Raw genomic sequence first — 19002 nt, 5'->3', positions numbered from 1 at the left:
TTTGCCCCCTCCCTGACAAAATACCGGGGTTGTGGTTACTGGGCCCGCAGCAACCACAACTCCAACTTACCGGGCCTAAATTTCTCCTGTGAGTGGCGGCGGCCATCTTGAATCTCGCCTGAAGTCACGCGAGATCTCGTCAGCTGGCTGGGAACTCTGTGAGACCCAGCCAACAGCCGAGATCTCACGTGAGTTCGGGCGAGATTCAAGATGGCCACCGCGTGGGGTGGGCGATGAGAGCAAGGTGAGGGGTTGGGGGCTGCGTGCAACAATGCAGCCTCCAGCACCCCACCCCCCAGCTCAGAAGAAGCAGAAGCAGCAGCAAGAAGAAGCACAAGAAGCAGCAAGAAGAAGCAAGCAGGAGGAGGAGAAGATAGAGGAGGAGGCAAGACTGAGGTTTTTGTGTGAGAGAGACTGTGGGGGTGCAGGGGGTCTTGGAGTGAATGCACGTGTGCATGCATGTGTGTTTTTGGAGTGAGTGATGCTGAGTGTGTGTATGTGTGTGCATGCACACGTGTGCTGACAGTGTGAGTGTATTGATGTCTGAATGGGATGCCTGGTTGTTTGACTGAATGAATGTATGTTTGTAGTGGGGGTGGCTGTAGTTTTCTGTGACTTGGGGGGATGATTTGGAGACAGAAAAAGTCCTACAGCTCCCAGCATGTCCTAGCCAGCATGTTTACTTCTAAGTAGACATGCATGGGGTTGCACAGGGCTCTTTTTAGGGTTAAGGTTAGAACTAGGTCCAAGAGAAGTCAGCTTGAGTTAGGGTGCAATCCTATAGACAGAAAAAGTCCTACAGCTCCCAGCATGTCCCAGCCAGCATGTTTACTTCTGAGTAGACATGCATGGGGTTGCACAGGGCTCTTTTTAGGGTTAAGGTTAGAACTAGGTCCAGGAGCTTGTGCTTTTGCGAAGTTAGGTTGAGTTAGGGTGCAGTCCTATAGACAGAAAAAGTCCTACAGCTCCCAGCATGTCCCAGCCAGCATAGATGGCTTGGGCATTCTGGAAGTTGTAGGACTTTTTTTCTGTCTGAACAGGCAGAGAATTGAGCCCAAGGATGGTAACAATATATCATAGAATCATAGAATAGCAGAGTTGGAAGGGGCCTACAAGGCCATCGAGTCCAACCCCCTGCTCAATGCAGGAATCCACCCTAAAGCATCCCCCACAGATACTTGTCCAGCTGCCTCTTGAAGGCCTCTAGTGTGTTAAGGTTCCTATGGACAAATAAAAGAGGACGTATTAAAAAATGGAAGAGTGGCATGAAGATTGCAACCCTAGTTGCTTTTTATATATGTATATGGCCTGTATAGGTTGGTCTCAAGGTGGCTTACGTCTGCACAAAAGCAAAACAGAATATCAGAGTGTAATTGGCACTAAAGTTACCCCCAAAAAAGCACTAAAATACAGAGTCCAGTCAGGGGATAGTCTCATTGAAATTGGTTGGGCTTTCTTCTGAGGAAGCAGGTGTAGGATCACTCTATAAGTCTTTGCAGTGCAATCCTGGAGTTGTCTAGTAATCATTGATTTCAGTGAGACTTAATCCCAGGTAAATGCGTATAGGGTGTTCCATGTTGCCGTCATGACTAGTAGCTGTTCACAGATTCCTTCTCTTCCATAACTATATTGAATTCCTTTTTAAAGCCATCTAAGCTACTGTACTTATCACTCACTCCCAATATCTAACTATTTTTGCCTTTTTCATACTCTTTCTCTTTGTCGTCATCTTTCACTTAACCCCCCCACCTAAATAATTAACCAGTTGTGGGGGGGATGACCCATCAATTGAAGATGAGTGGAGGCAAAGGACTATTCCGCTTTGGACAGCAAAATGTCTTGGGGCAGCCCTGGCAAGAGCTGACTATAATTTAGATACTGAACAACATGCATTGGGTTTCCTAGGTGTACAGGGCCCAGGTGTCTCAGGCAGGATCTACACTACTGTTTTCATAGAATCATAGAATAATAGAGTTGGAAGAGGTCTATAAGGCCATCAAGTCGAACCCCCTGCTCAATGTAGGAATCCACCTTAAAGCATCTCTGACAGGTGGTTGTCCAGCTGCTTCTTGAATGTCTCTAGTGTGGGAGAGCCCACAACCTTCCTAGGTAACTGGTTCTACTGTCATACTGCTCTAACAGTCAGGAGGTTTTTCCTGATGTCCAGCTGGAATCTGACTTCCTGTAACTTGAGCCCATTATTCCGTGTCCTGCACTCTGGGATGATCGAGAAGAGATCCTGGCCCTCCTGTGTGTGTCAATCTTTCAAGTATTTGAGGAGTGTTATTTATTTATTTATTTATTTTTTATTTATTTAAGTATTTTTATGCCGCCATTCAGCCAAAAAAGGCTCTCATGGCGGCTTACAAAAGTATTTCTTGACAGTCCCTGCCCACAGGCTTACAATCTAAAAGACATGACACAAAAGGAAAGGGGATTGGGAGGGAGGAGGAGGAGGGGGAAAAGGAAAGCAAATTCAGGCACTACAATCTTAGTTGGAAAAGTTCAGCAGTTACAGTTGGTAGCAGGAGGGAGGGGGCTCTCAGCTGGAGCTGGACCTAGGCACGGTGGAGAAATGCCTGGCTGCTGCTTCCTCCCTCATGGTGGCCTCTGCAGTGGCAGTTGGCAGCAGGAGGGAGTGGGCTCTCAGCTGGAGCTGGACCCAGGCACGGTGGAGAAATGCCTGGTTGCTGCTTCCTCCCTCATGGTGGCCTCTGCAGTGGCAGTTGGTAGCAGGAGGGAGGGGGCTCTCAGCTGGAGCTGGACCCAGGCACGGTGGAGAGGTGCCGGGCTGCTGCTTCCTCCCTCATGGTGGCCTCTGCAGTGACAGTTGGTAGCAGGAGGGAGGGGGCTCTCAGCTGGAGCTGGACCCAGGCACGGTGGAGAAATGCCTGGCTGCTGCTTCCTCCCTCATGGTGGCCTCTGCAGTGGCAGTTGGTAGCAGGAGGGAGGGGGCTCTCAGCTGGAGCTGGACCCAGGCACGGTGGAGAAATGCCTGGCTGCTGCTTCCTCCCTCATGGTGGCCTCTGCAGTGGCAGTTGGTAGCAGGAGGGAGGGGGCTCTCAGCTGGAGCTGGACCCAGGCACGGTGGAGAAATGCCTGGCTGCTGCTTCCTCCCTCATGGTGGCCTCTGCAGTGGCAGTTGGTAGCAGGAGGGAGTGGGCTCTCAGCTGGAGCTGGACCCAGGCACGGTGGAGAAATGCCTGGCTGCTGCTTCCTCCCTCATGGTGGCCTCTGCAGTGGCAGTTGGTAGCAGGAGGGAGGGGGCTCTCAGCTGGAGCTGGACCTAGGCACGGTGGAGAAATGCCTGGCTGCTGCTTCCTCCCTCATGGTGGCCTCTGCAGTGGCAGTTGGCAGCAGGAGGGAGTGGGCTCTCAGCTGGAGCTGGACCCAGGCACGGTGGAGAAATGCCTGGTTGCTGCTTCCTCCCTCATGGTGGCCTCTGCAGTGGCAGTTGGTAGCAGGAGGGAGGGGGCTCTCAGCTGGAGCTGGACCCAGGCACGGTGGAGAGGTGCCGGGCTGCTGCTTCCTCCCTCATGGTGGCCTCTGCAGTGACAGTTGGTAGCAGGAGGGAGGGGGCTCTCAGCTGGAGCTGGACCCAGGCACGGTGGAGAAATGCCTGGCTGCTGCTTCCTCCCTCATGGTGGCCTCTGCAGTGGCAGTTGGTAGCAGGAGGGAGGGGGCTCTCAGCTGGAGCTGGACCCAGGCACGGTGGAGAAATGCCTGGCTGCTGCTTCCTCCCTCATGGTGGCCTCTTATCATGTCTCCCCTCAGGCTTCTCCTCAAGGCTAAACATTACCTCTGTTTCCTTTCCCCTCCGGGACACTCATACCTCTCCTGTCTGCACCCTCTCTCCCTCTTCTACCCCACACATAGGGGCATTTCTCTCTCTTCTTTCCCCAGGGCTTCCCCTACGCCAATCCTCTTCTTCTGCCCTTATTTTATTTAGAGTATTTTTATTTAGAGTATTTTTATCCCGCACCTCAGCCTAAAAGTCTCCCGGAGCGGCTTATAATTGATCAGTAAAGAAGACTGATGTGCCCTTGTGACGGTTTCCCATCCTCTCTTTTCTCCTTCATCTCCTGTCTTCTGCCAATAGCCCCTTCGCGGCCTTCCAGAGATGCCCCTAGTTCCAGATCTCCTACACTCCCCCAAGTTTTCCAAATCTTGCCAGCCAGCCCTCTCTTACGCTAGGCTCGCAGCCACCCCTCATCCTCACTATATTCACCCCAGAAGTCTCTCTCCTGGACCTCATTCCAAATTCTTTGCTCAGCAGCACACAGGGCAATCTTTTAAAATCATTATTAGGGCATTTGATGTATGGTGTATTCTCTGTATGGTGCTGGAACTTAAGATGACACTCATTGTTGTTAATGTGATAGAATCTGTTTTAAATGTGAATCTGTTTTAGTAAGTTTGGATTAGGTCATTATCTGATTAAATTTAAAGATGGTGAAAATTGACTGTATGTTTATGTATGCCTGGTTATCACTACAGCAAAAAAATAGTATTCAGAGTCTCCATTTTAAAATGTGTATTTTTAAAGTACAGATTACTTGTTAATTAAAAAAAATACAGTTTACTTCAGTTTTCGTTTATTTTGTTTGTTTGATGAATGAAAAAAAGTCCTTTATTACTATATATTTAATCAATGTTTACCTTAAAAAAAAATCCCTGGCTGAACCCCCTAATGAAATGTGCTGCGCACGCCTATGATTCCTACTCATATTTCCACATTCAGAGAGATGGTATGACTATGTATAAGTAATAGTACTAAATAATCAGAATGTCAAAACAACACACACACACACACACACACACACACACACACACACACACACACACACGAGTTTTATTGCCGTTCTCAGTTCTTTGAATGAAGGTATGCACCCTCGTATATGCCCAGTCCCTTCTGCCTTGGATTCCTTTCTCAAATATATACATCTGCCTTTCCCAATCTGGTACCTTCCAGATGGTTTGGACTACACCTCCCATAATCCTTGATGCTGGGTGGGACTGATGTGAACTGTAGTCCAAAATATCTGGATGATAGTAGGTTGGAGAAGGCTACTCTATTCCTTTGCATCTTTGGCTTAGTGCCTTAAACTGTATCCATAGCTGAAGTGAACCCTAAGTACAAGTAACTGTATTCTTGCACTGATCCCTTGCTACCTATCCTCCTCCTCCTCCTCCTCCTCCTCCTCCTCCTCCTCCTCCTCCTCCTCCTCCTCCTCCTCTTCTTCTTCTTCTTCTTCTTCTTCTTCTTCTGCCCCACCAGTCTATATTTAGACGGTAAGCTCCTTGAGACAGGGACATGAGACAAGTAATAGTAGCAATAGTAAAAAATCTCAGTATACAGTTCTTTGTATAGAAATTTAAAAGAAAAGGAGGAGGAGGAGGAGATCAAACAGTATATTGGATAAAAGGCAAAAATAAATTCAAAGTTTCCTGTACATACTTAGAAACCATCTCTACAAATAAAAATATATAAATATAATTGAGTTGAAGAACAACCAATGATAAATTGACAGCATTACTAGATACTGGGGCAAACAATAGGTTTTGGCTCTCACCATCATGCCCTGCTCCTCAGCTTCCAAAGGGATCTGGCTAGCCAGTATTAGCAACAGCTGGCATGCTGGTTTGGCCCAGCAAGACAATTCTTATGTACTTCTGCTCCATTATTATGTATTATGCTCATATGTGACATTCCACTGAGTAATGCTGAGGCTAGGCTAAAAACAAGGGCCAGCCATAAAACTAAAAAACAAACTGATAGGTAGGCTTAAATGAGCCTATATATGACAGAGCTTCATCTCTCCTTACATCCTATATTTCCTACTTTGGAATCCAAGTATTCTGCTGGACTTTTCATTGTTTCTGCTGTGAACTAAAAAACATTACTTCTGGAATTATGATTCATAGGGTATGAGTCTTCCGCAATTAGGTTATCAGTGGGGTGCAGCTAGGCTGTCTCATGGTCTCATGGAGGGCCCTTCAGATGGCCATCTGAATTGATTAGCTGTGAAGCCCCCAACTAACATTTCTCTCACCACCCTCCAACTCCCATTCTATGCTGTAACACTTCTTCTACATTCCTGACATGTTAGAAACAACATGACTACAAGAATCAAATGAAGTTTTCTTTTGCAACTGCTGCTTTCTAGGTGGTCATTTGGGCTCCCTCTGGGATGCAGGGCCCTGGACTTTGTCCAAAACGTCCAACCACAGCTGTGCCACTCATCAGGGGCATTGGGTTTAAAACTAAGGATACTCAAGGATTTATTTTATTTATTTATTACGCTTATATACCACCCCCATAGCCAGGGCTCTGCATTTGGAAGGGCACTGAGCTCATCTGCCCCACCTCCAGGACTAACGGACAGATCAGAGCTTCACACTTCTCCAAATGTTGCAATGCAGTTCTTGGCTCAAAAACATGTAGCAAAATGTGTATGAAACGGCATATTTTAGGATACAATACATTTAGGTCTGTGCGCTTTGAGAGAAATGCAAATTTTGTGAGAAAATATATTCAAAAAGATGTATTTGAGTGCACACTGAAATACAAATTTCTGCATGAATTAATATATATCTATATCTCTACATTTTCACAGATTAATGCGGAAATGGCATGCAATGGAGATACGCAAAACTGATATAGATTGGAAATAGACTGATTTAGAACAGACTGGCACAAAGTGCCAGCTTATCTATCCATCCCAATTTAAGACTCTTTTGTCTCTTTTCTTCCAGTAGGTGGTATCATAACACTGTCTATATATGATTTACCCAAAGTATAGCAGAAATGTGAGGGCACATGAATATTTTGGTCAAGCCTAATCAAGCATTTTGATGATCAGTACTAGAGTCCTTGAGAAGGCAGGAAGATTTCCCAGAACCCACCTCTCTAAGAGGCCCCCCAGGCCTCCTTTTTTGTCAAGGAGTTCAGCAGAGGAGGATAAGCTTCTGAGGGGCCAGATGTTCTCTCAACGGACCTAATGGTCATACCTCATTCAGCCTCATGCGCTGAGCACATTTTGTAATACAACGGATGCTTCCGCTGCTATCTTGAAATGATATGTAGAGAAGCAAACACATTTTCAATACTAGAGGATGAAAACAGCATGAAACTAAAACGACATATACAAAGAAAAGAATACGTAGATAAGTTAGGGTAAATTCTTATGCACATTTAGACAAAATAAATAAGTAAAAATAATTCATTTCTTAGCTGCCTCTCCGCTTTGATCTATAATAAAAAAAATCCTACAACTCCCAGCCATGAGATCTGGGGAAAGCTGGTCCCATTAGGACATTCCTGCTATCAGATATTATTAGGCTACAATCTTATACTCATTTATCTGGGGATAAGTCCCATTAAACTCAATGGGATTACTTCTGAGTAAACATGGATAGGATTGCAGTGCAAGTGACAGAATTACAGATCTGCTCATTTCACTTCTGTTCAATTTCTCATTTTTCTGACCTTAAGTACAGTTTGGCCCAGTTCTGTGTCTATCTACGAATGTTAAAAGTCTGCATGAAAATTTGTATGCATTTTTCTGTGCCCTTTTAATATAAGTCTTTTTTGGGCACAATTTTTCTAAATGTATGCATATTTGCACACACATTTGGCCAATGTATGCACTTTGCAAGCTAGTTTGACTGTAATAATATTTTCTGCGTTTTATTTTAACTATTGTGGATATTTTTGTGCACACTTTACTGGAGTGTATGAATTTTTGTTTGTGCACCTTTTTGTGCATTCTAAAAGCTCCATCTGATGGGCGTTTTATTGTACGCTTGTTACTGGGCACACGGAGTTTGCTCAGGTCCCTCAAATGACATCATCTGCCTCCTGCGCACCTTCCACCCCTTCTGGCCTTCCTTGCACAACAACAACAACAACAAAAACCTCATTAAGTCCGATGTTTTTTTAAAATTCGGAATTGCTGCTCTCTCCTGCTGTGTGTAGGAGAAGCAGAGCCATTAGAACAGCGGACTCTATGAGACTCGTGCTCATTGTGTACTTCCTCTTTTGAAAGGGGAAGTAACTAAGGAAGGAAAACACTGACGGAGAAGCGAGTTAGGGAGCATGTTAACCCCTGGTGTGATGGAGCTTTAACACTAAATTCAGGAAAGTGCCCAACTCTGTTCTGGTTCACCCATTGGTTTTGTAGGTGCAAATTTGGTAAATTCACAGTAAAAATTGGATATTTCTCACCTGGCCCTAGACAGAACTCTGCATTGGGATCTTGGCGACTGTTCCTTCTCCTTCTTGTCTGTACCTCACTGAGCCTGGATGGGGCTTTCTTGACCCATCCCAAAACACCCATTTCAACAAGTCAACTCCTTCCTCTCTGGACCTGCGCACAAGAGCGTGCTGTTGCTTACTCGCACATGCTTCATAACTAGGTCCCCTTTGCTTCATAGCTATGTTTCCCACTAGGGTTGCCAATGCCTGAAAAACAAATTCTGGTCCTTCACTAGGACTCCAAGGCTGAGCCAGAAGGGCCAACGAACAGAGACTGTGGGATACAGTGGTCATGCCTGTGGACCTGGGAGTGAAGCCCAGAGATAATGGAGCAATGTCTGGTAATAAAGAGACAGAACCTGCTGAAAACATTACATTCATTTAAGTTGTACAACTATCCATATGCTTACAAATTCTTTGGCATCATGCAATACATTTTACAGATGGGAAACATGGAGACAGGATTTGTAGTTGGAAGAAAAATCAGTGCCACCATGGCAGAGCTCAAAATGCATGCAGATATCAGAATCTCCCTCCCTCCCTTTCTTACACACACATATCCGCCACAAACCTTCTCTCACACATAACAAGGATCATACATATTCTCTAGCTCTGTGTGAGGACCCATCTGTGATTAGACTCTGAGCCTGATGAGACCTTCTCAGAAAAGCGGAGTAGGCACTTACTGTGACCCTCAACAAAGACTGGGACACTGGGGGGGGGGGTCACCATCCCTTGAAGGACAGCAGACATCACCCTACCTGAGGAGGCCGCAATATCAAGAGATCCAATGTCCTCCCATCTAGACCCCACTCAAGCTCTGTGGGGAGAGCTCACTTGCCAGACCCTGCAAACCTAGCTCCCCCTGGACAGCTCTCAAACCAGTACACACACACACACACACACACACACACACACACACACACACACACACACTAATAGGGTCAGAGTCTGGACTGCATACTCCCTCATTGCTGGCCTAACTCTCATCCTCTCTCCCAGAGACCGATCATGCTCAGATATCTCTCTCCCTATCAAAGCCAGGCAGCCAGCCAATATGGCTCAATCTTTCTTCTCACCCCTGGCCCATCACGATTGCCTTGCCCACGACCACAGTTGCGGTGCTGCCGCCACCGCTGCCACCATTAGTCAAGGGTGGTGTTTCCTTGTCAGGAGACCACTGTTCAAATACTCTACCATTTTTCCAACTCGAGAATTTGCAGCTTAAAAACCGAAAGTGGCTGGCCTTCTGGGCCAGCCGCTGAATCCTGTCCAGCTGGAGAGAAAAGACTGTGCAGTGCTTTGCAAAACAGCATATGCCAAACATGGCAAGTGACATGAGGAGGGCTTGGAAAAGGGACAAGAAAAAAGGATAGTTGGCACATGTAGGCATCACCTCCCATTCTGACAATATGTGATGCTAATCAATGTTTAACAGTAAAGAGACGATACACAGCCCACGTGACCAAGGCCATTGTTCTGGAATGGTGGGGAGGCAAGATTTGTTTATCAACCTAGTGCCTTACTTATTTTGTATGCTAAACGGGAAAAGTATTTACTGTTTAGTCTATATAAAGTATGTGGCCTTCAGAACTTTAAGTTGTAAAATCAGAAGGCTGTGTTCATTATACTAAGGAAGTGTAACTGTCTTTTACATCATTCTCCTCCCCAACTCTGCCAACTTGGCTCCTCTGGCGCCAGCTGTCTCCACTGAACTTGGGGGAGTGGGGACCCAGAAGGACCCAGCCGTCTCTGTTGGCGCTTCTATGAGCATGTTTACCTGTCCAAGAGACACTGGGGTGTAATGATCTTCTAATGGCAGCAGAAAATCCTTCGGTCTGCTAGTTTTTTTAGCCATTCAGCCCTGGGAGTTAGAGCTGCTGCAATCACAGAAATGGTTGCACATTTTTCTGTGCCAAACTGGTTGATACCAACAATTCCGACAGCTGTTCTGTACCTGTATACACTACTGCATGAAAAACCACAACAACCCCTAAGCGCTTGGATGTGCAAGCCCAAGCTCACAGAAAGAGGCAAGAGCTGATTTGGCTTAGATTTAGTTTCATGCTAGCATTTGAGCAGGAACTTTTATGGTGATATGGCATAATAAATAGCATCACCCTACAAAGAGCAAAACAAATGAACAAAAGAGAGTTGTGTTTTTTTACTTATTTCCCCCCCTGCAAGGCCAATGCGATTTATTTGTAAAATCCCTAGTGAGAAGAAACCACACAAAGTCTTGTATTCTGAGATAAGTAGAATATCATTATGTATTATAAGACAAAATTCCCAAACAGTAAACAGAAAGGGGGAAAGGAACAAAAATGTGTATCAGGGCTGGCTGCTTACTGAACAGAGCTGGAGAACAGATTGTTCACAGGAGAAAACATATTGGCTTCTGCTTTTCTTTACTATGAATCACTGTTATAGGATATGTGCAAACTATCCACGTATTATGCAAACAGTACGATCGGATCCTTCGTCGCAGTGAGTATTAAAATGATTTTCTTTGGTATGTTTTCCCCTTTTTTTCTTTTGGAAGCAAAATATGGGGAAGAAAAATACAATAATACATCTAACTCCCTGAGAACATCCTGTACTCCAGACCTGAAATGAATGTTGTTAAAATATGATATAATAAAAAATAATGTGGATTTTCTATGTAAACATTAACAGGGTTCTTGGAAAACTCCCATCTTTCTATGATTAGCAAATCAATGGTAACATCCATTGTTGAAACTTTTAGCCAGACTTTATTTCTAAGTTGAAAAGCAACAACATAGTTTTGATTATCTATAAACATTGAATTAACTTGTGGAGCAAAGTGAAACATTTGGTCTAACTCACCTGCTCATTATTCTCTGTTTGCAAGTTTGTTAGTAACATGGTATCTTTTTGCGGTATCAGGTTGAAATTTTGTACATTTGTTCAGGGCACAATTCTATGTTACAGATTCAGCCCACAGCTAAACACCACAGCCATTTTCAAGTGATAAACGAAAGATGCAAAATACATTGCAATGCAGTATCTTTCTTGAAGACTGACTTATCCAAATAAAGGTGGGTGTGCATGTTCTGGACCCAATTCTACATATCAGTTGAATGCCCTTCACATTCCCATAGGGAATGCCAAACCCTGAACCTGATCTTTGATGCAGAGGAACAGGAAATCTGAGACACATGCACTTCCTGATTCCCCTGCATCGGCATCATATCCGAAGCTGCTCTAAATCAGACCTGAACCTTGTTTTCAATAGCAGGACTCATCCCTGGAACATATGAAATGCTAGGAAGAGCACACATCTGAATATATGCTTAGTGCCTTTCCTTTACTGCTGAGTAACTATGGTGAGCCCATTCTCACACGCCTGAGGCCATGGCTAGACCAGGCCTATATCCCGGGATCGTCCTGGGATCATCCCTGTGCATCCAAATGACACACAAGGGATCCCGGGAGCAGGCAGGGACGAGCCCTCCATTTGCCTTCGATAATCCTTAGGTCTAGCTAAGGCCTATGACCAAGGGTCAAGCTTTCAGGTTAGAGAGTGTGTCTTCCAAGGAAATGTCTGTGCCCATTACCACCATTGTCCTTTTGTACAGAAACAAGATGGCAACAGCAAAGGATACACATATATAGTTCATACAAAAGCTGGAGAGGAAAAGTATGTGTATGTAAGAGACTGCTATTTCTACTCACAATGTTAAAACTTGGAGCTTATGGAAATGACAGCAGGACACATGAGACACAAAATAAATCCTTTATCAGCAACATAGTTTGGAAGTATATGATGTCAGTGTGGCTGAGGCAGTTAAAATAAATATGGGGTAGGATGAGTTCATAGAGCTATATAAGTAAGCTGGAACCCAAAACGTTCTTTGGATTTGATTCAGTCCTACTGCAAAATGAGGCAAATTGTTTAGAAAGACAGCAATGACATTCCACCTCCAGCCTTCCCGGGCCCCATGTCAAACCCAGAAAAATGGTTAAGGACAGCAATGACATTCCACTTTTAGCCTACCTGGGGTGTTCAGCAATCTTGACAGTTTACAGAAGTAGGAGATGAACTGCTCACAATACTCAGCGCTGCCAGTGATAGCTGAGATCTGATCCATGGTGGCACTGTAATTAAGCTGTAGCAACGCGTGCTTCTCAGGTCTGTTGCTTACCACCGGAGATCGCTCCTGCAAATCATGATTCACAGTAGTCCATACTTTGTCCTCTGGAAGTAAAAGATACAGAAGAACAAATCAAGAGGAAGGATGCTTGCAGCCCTGTTTTAAAAAAGTCTGGGGTCTTCTTAACAGGAAACACTGTACAATAATCAAGATTGCAGGCAATGTTAAGGTCACGCTAGTAACGTGGCTATTGTTATTTTTATAAAAATCCTTTGTTAAAGAAAGGTGACCGAATTTCATTCAGGAATTATCTTCAATAGCTATGTGAATGTAAACATCTCTCTCTCTCTCTCTCTCTCTCTCTCTCTCTTAAAATCTTAAAATCTCTGATAGACTGAGTTTGGTTATCACTTTTAGGGTAGGATGAATTCTTCTTCACTTGGCCGGAGTTTGCTGAAGTTTTTGCTTTTCACTGTACCATGTCACATATAAACTTTACCTTACTAAGATTACTTGAGGTGCTATCATAGCATGTTTAGATAGGGGAAAAAACTTCCAATATTCCCCACTCAGCCTGGCTAGCTGGGGAATGCTGGACATTGTAGGACTTTTTCTGTCTAAACATGAATAGGATTGCATTTCTGGCTCCTCTGCCGAAGTACATTGGCCTCATGGCTAAACCACTCAAAACATAGGACATCTACAATCTGATCTCCTAAGTTTTTATTTTTATCTGAAAATAATCATGGGAGACTCTTAATATGAATAGAGCAATTTCTATGGTACAACTTATGACATATAGGAACATACAATTGATCCTATATTTAGAAGACTTCAGAGAATGAGAATCCTATTTTTCCTGATCAGTCCTGTAACATATATTGGATTCTATTTTTGTGCTTCATAATGCTCTGAGCTCATTTTTGTGCAGCATCATTTTCTTTTCTTTCTTACTGTTTCCTTTCCTTTTTGGAATGAGACTACCACACATATTTTAATAAAGCATGCTCTGATGAATTGAGATTAATCTTGATTAACGTTATATAAGGACTGGGGTCCAGAGTTTATAAGCCCTGCTTCTGTGCTCTCCTGCCTGCCTGCAGCAAGATGCTTTGTGACCCGTCAACATCTATTATATCATAAAGCACTTACCCAAGTTCATTTTTGATGTGGTAATAATACTGCTTATTAGATCATTGTGGAAGATGATAGGTTTTTGCTTATTGGCTGTGGGCTGTGGGCAAAATTAGCCAAATGCGAACCTGTCAGTGGATCTGAATGATGTTTCATATTTACCAGTACTATGACCCTTTAACTAAAAGGTTGTCAGCTAAAAAATAGGGCTGGATCTGCACGTGCCAAATCAATTTGGGGATGAGGAGAGGGCATTGTTGTGGCAGCAAGGAGATATGTACCTTCCCCTCTTTTTTTCTTTTAGACAATTTTAGACCAGCTTTAGTGGGTGGCACAACAGCAGCAGAGCTCTGGCCACCATTTGCCCTACCTAAAGTACCTCTGGGGAGGGCACTAGTGTGTTCCCAGGTATTCTGGGAAGGAAGAATGGTGGTGGCAGCAGCCAGGCCTCCACTGCTGCTGCTGTTGCTGCTGCACTGCCCACCAAATCTCTCCCCCCCCCAAAAAAGTTGGGAGCTTTAAAATTGTTTAAAAGGAAGGGTAGTAGGCTTCGATTGTTTTTAGCTACTCGTTGAGACAACGTACTCCTATTAACCTAGTAGGAGAGAGTTCCAGGACCCACTTGGAGCTATCCGAGGTCCTATTGGCTTCCTACCTTGATATGCCTTCATGCCTTGAGCTTACTATCAGCTTCCCCTGCAAGCTACACAGGACCACTTGTCTTGGAGCATCCGGCCAGACAGCTGTCCCTTGGATCAGCAGCAGCTGGGGATGGTGGTGGTGCACCTGTACTGGTATGGTGGGCATACAGCAAAGGGGAACCACCGATGTTCACATATACTCTAATGCATGTGTGAACAAAGTTAGGTTGTTAGGTGTGTGTTTTTACCCCAATGTTCATCAGTTTATACTTAATTGCACTGAACTACATTTACCATTTTGATGCCCATTAACCCATTTTGGTGATTTTGGGCAGTTGGGGTGGGGAGCTCTTCACAGTCTGCTTTAGTTTCACCATGCTAAACAATGGGTGTTATTCACAAACTTGCCCATCTCACTGCTCACCCATTAACCAAAACAATTTATGAATCAGTTCAAAAGCACCAGTCCCAATAGAGATCCACTGAGCACTCCACGTTGTACTTCTCTCCTTTGTGGGAACTGTTGATTTATGCCTATTTTCTGCTTCCTGTTTTTTTTTTTAACTAGGTACCAAGCTATAAATAGACCCATATGATTACTGTGGTGAGTGGCCTGCCAGGGGCAACCTCTAAAGCAGCAGCAGCAGCAGCCGCAACAACAACGGGTTCTTTTCCCCATGCTGTCTCTGGGAGGCCACTCACCTAGGGTGGCCACTTGTGCATCACTAAAAAGGAGGACAAAAGAGGACAGTGATTTGCAGAAAGCTTGAATATGCAAGTTTAGGAACCCTTATTATATTTTAAATATACAATATGCTTCACATTAGTGTGGAAGACTGTGACCAGGTGACTTCTGAGCCAGCTCGGGTTGCTGTCCAGGTCTCAACCGTTGATGAACAAGGCCCAGCTCTTCCTTCTGATGATTCTTTATCTTTATATCCGACTAGATAGCTCTTGAAATAGAGGAAACTTTCAAAGCAGAGGACAATCCTCTGGCAGCCCATTAAACAGAGGTGTGTTCTCTGTAAAAGAGGATACCTGGTTACCCTACACACACGTCCCTTTCCCAGAAAAGCGCCCTCTGGGGAGTCACTTCCTTGCTCACCTCCTGCTGTCCTCACCCAAAGCCCTGGGGTGTTTCTGTGTTCTGCTTATTATTATTAAGCTGGGAGACAGTCATTAATGGCTCCTTAACTTCTTGCACCTGATTGTTTGCCTGCCCAGAAATAAACAACTGCAGAATTCACTTTGTGCTGTGGCCACATACTGAAATTTTGCTAGCTCTTAATCTGAGATTTCAATGACCACATTTTCCATTTAAAAGAAATAGATGAAAAAAGAAAAGAAAAAGAACAGGACATCCCTCAGGAATGTCCAATTCTGGGCATTCTTTAAAATCCAGATTGTCTGGTGCACCTAGTTTGAACTGTGCTAAGGACTATACAGTCAAGAAGGCAAAGCTTCTTGACTGTATACATTTCAACCACATTTTGAAAAGAGCTGACTGTCCAGTAATCCTCCACCACTATGTTAAAATATTAAAAGACAAATCAGGAGCCAGATTCTTTTAGAAATGGGACTGTGGTGCAGTTTTGCAAAGTCTTCTGACAATGTGTTCCCTGCTAGTCTTACTCTTCCCCCAATGTACTTTCATTCCAACAGTTAATAATAGACAAAAGGCGAAGTCTGTGTAAACCTGTGCGGCTGCTTGCACTCTGCTCGTACGAAGTCTCTAGTGAGGCCATATGGCATTTTGCATGAGCACTAAATTCACTTAGCAAAGCAGATGTGCCAAACAGTAGTTGAGGATATTAAAAACACAGGAGCCCATGTAAATACACTTTGGCCTATTCTCTGCTCATTTCCCATCTCAATTAATGGGAAGCATAGAGCTATATCTCATGAATGGAGCTGAAGATTTATGCTACATTATTGAAAGATTATCTTGACATCATGGTGGTTTTTTCTCTCTGAAGCCTGTTAACTACCATGCCCATTGATAAGGTTATGGTTGAAGGTGTGGGACATATCAGTACCATTGTTTGCAGTCCTTGTAACTACAGATAATTACACCAACCAACATCAGAGAAACTGAAAGCCTTGCATCCTACTTTAATTTAATAACATATATAATTGTTAGTGGAGCATCAGGACTGATTTTTTTTAAAAAAAATCATACAAACACGAACAACTAGTTGAGGTTCATCTTTGGGGGTCATGTATCCTACTTTATGAAATGCAATCCTTTATTTAAAGGTCTGTCGGAGGACAGTTCTGTATTTGAAGGTGTCGACACTTTGAAGAACTGCCCAGTCCAAGTCCAGTTTAAAAATAAAGAGCCATAAGAAGGAAGATCAGGAGCCTTGAAGATGCTTGTCAATGGTTAGCCCCTGAACATCACACTGAACAGGCTGGTCACATTCTTTGAGCATCACCTGGTCACACGCTTTCTCACTATGATGAGATATATTGTACTTCTTCTGAAATTGTAGTAATTATTCCTACATTTGCATCTATAGGCATGAATCAGCTTATACAAGTTTTATGCAAGCCTGTGTCTTCTGTTGTCCTCTCTTTTGGTAATGCAATTCTTCTTTTTTGGGTGATGCATATGTCAATGTGCCGGGATCCTGTTGAAACTATGGCTCAGTTTGCACATTCATTTACATAACTTGAGCTTTCATCCCTTGATTACTCAGTACATGATTTGCAGCTCAATGTGTGAAGTGACCCATTTTTGTCTGAAAGCTTTCTTAAGAATGCACGCCCAAATACAGTGGTATGAAAGTTCTATTTCTGGTGATTAGCCTGAGATGGCTCATTCACACATATAAGCCAACATATGATACCATTACCAATGAGTAGAGACTTTGTATGTAGTGAGACTTGTGGTTTGGGACCAGCATCTGTGCCACCTGACTGATTACTGTGGTGTTCACCACAGGTGTTGGGGACCAGGGTTGGTGGTTTCAGAGGAAGAAAAGGGGTGCTGGCACATTTGGATGACCTGAGGTGGGACAGAAGTGGTAGGCTCTTCTGTGACACCCCTGTAACCCACCTTGCACATCTCCCTTCTAGGGATAGTGCCCAAGAAGGCCCCTGGGCAGCGTTGGCCTGGAGTGATAATGGTCCAGTCCAATATGTTACCTTGCAGAATTTGGAGTGGTAATAGAGATTCTAGAGGATAGAATCAGGTATGGAAGAAGGTAAATATGGAAATATGCAGAGCATTAGATGGTTATGGGGGAGGAGTTTTGCCTCATCCCAAAATCAAGCATTCCTGGATTGAACTATGTAGGACATATGTCAGATGAAGGTAATGATACTTTCTTACTAGAACTGCAGAGGGGCCTGCAAGATTGCATTCTGGGAAGTGGGGGAACAGCAACTAAGCTGAGACATATTCCTCTTTTGTGGCAGGAAATTTATTAGGTAGGGACAACGTTAAGTGAACAGCTTTACAGTGATCGGCAATTCCCAAGACTTGATCATCTTTGGGGCTAACCTGTCTCACTTGGTCAGAGTTGTGGAGGAGTGACTCTGGAAGGCCTCCCTACTCACCTGCAAAGATGTAACTTCGCCACCCCTCCCCCTGAGCAGGGTAGGCTTACCTAAATAACTTGCAAGCTAGTTGTCCATTGGATGCCTTTAGCTTCCTACACAGTCACCTATACAGAAATTTGTTGAATGTTCAAGCCAAATACCTATGTCTCACCTATTTATTTCCGGTTCCGCAAACCCAAAATGCAGTTTTCCAACAACTCATACTCCTGTCTTCACGCTCAAGAAGTTTTCTCCCATAACTGTTTGTTCAGTCATATAACAAATGCTCCCTACACTATGTTAGGAGCCAACTGAAGTCATGTGTGGAAAAGAACCAATATAGTATAATTGGCTCCAGTTGTACATTTAAAAATACGCAAAGCTAAGCAGATGGATCCTCCACAGGGGGCACAAGGTATTTCCTCTAATGAGATGAAATTCTGCAGGTATCTGGAGGCTGCTGATTAGCTTAATGCTCAGAAGACCTATTTCAAACACAATGTAAAATTCACAGAAGAAAATATATATATTTAGTTATTTCCCCACTAAATAACTAAATCACGCAGGAGGCGTCAACGTTCTCTGAAGAGATGCAGAGAGAAGTATTTTTTGCTTCCTTCTTGGCTGGATCTTAAAAAACGTTGCAGGCTCATATGGTCCTGTTTGTTCTAGCTAAATGAAAATTAATCAGGGCACATAGGTTTGAAGGCACATGTATAGGTGCTGAAACACACAACAGGAAATGGTCAGGTATCTTCAACGCTGGGAAGAAAGACCTTGGCTGTGCAGCTGATATTCCAAAGTGAGCTTTGTGGATAGACAGGAATCTAGCAATTAGGGATAGCCAAATCTGTCAGTTTCACATCCTCCCACATTCAAAAATTTAAAATTTCCAGTTATTTCCATCCCAAAGCTTAAGAACTTTACGAAGTTTGGTAAATTCTGATCAAAGCTGAACTGAAATAAAATTCTCATCCATCCCTATCTAGTATAGGATAAAAATCCTAGTATGTATTGTTATCAGTTGGGAGGATTGCCCTTAATGACTACGCACGCAGGTTCCCTTCCAACCAGTGCTTCTATGGTTGTAAGGGTTGTGTCTGTACAATAGGAGGCATGCTTAAGTGGTCAAAGCCAAGAAGGTTGGCTTTGTTAGGTAAAATACTGGGAACATGCCTTTCCTTTTTAAAAAGAGATTAGGTTTAACAAAATCTAAGGAAATGTCCTGGCACTCCTTCTAGAAAGGGGAAAGCCTTTCCTTCTCCATTGCTCTGGGGATGAAGTCATCAAGCTGTGTGTGTGTGAAGAAGCA

At 43.9% G+C, this 19002-nt stretch overlaps 1 protein-coding gene across 1 annotated transcript in view; it reads right to left on the bottom strand.

Annotated features, from left to right (window-relative positions):
- Positions 1-19002, bottom strand: part of CNTNAP2 (contactin associated protein 2) — a 1454514-nt gene that overhangs the window by 379876 nt on the left and 1055636 nt on the right. The window contains exon 13 of the mRNA XM_063129070.1: positions 12276-12476. Coding sequence (XP_062985140.1) covers positions 12276-12476 — 201 coding nt within the window. The remainder of the gene's footprint in view (positions 1-12275; positions 12477-19002) is intronic.

This window comes from Elgaria multicarinata, chromosome 1 (genome assembly GCF_023053635.1).
Source record: "Elgaria multicarinata webbii isolate HBS135686 ecotype San Diego chromosome 1, rElgMul1.1.pri, whole genome shotgun sequence".
NCBI lineage: Eukaryota > Metazoa > Chordata > Lepidosauria > Squamata > Anguidae > Elgaria > Elgaria multicarinata.
Note: the sequence above shows the minus strand (reverse complement) of the source record. Positions and strands in the feature narration are given on the sequence as shown.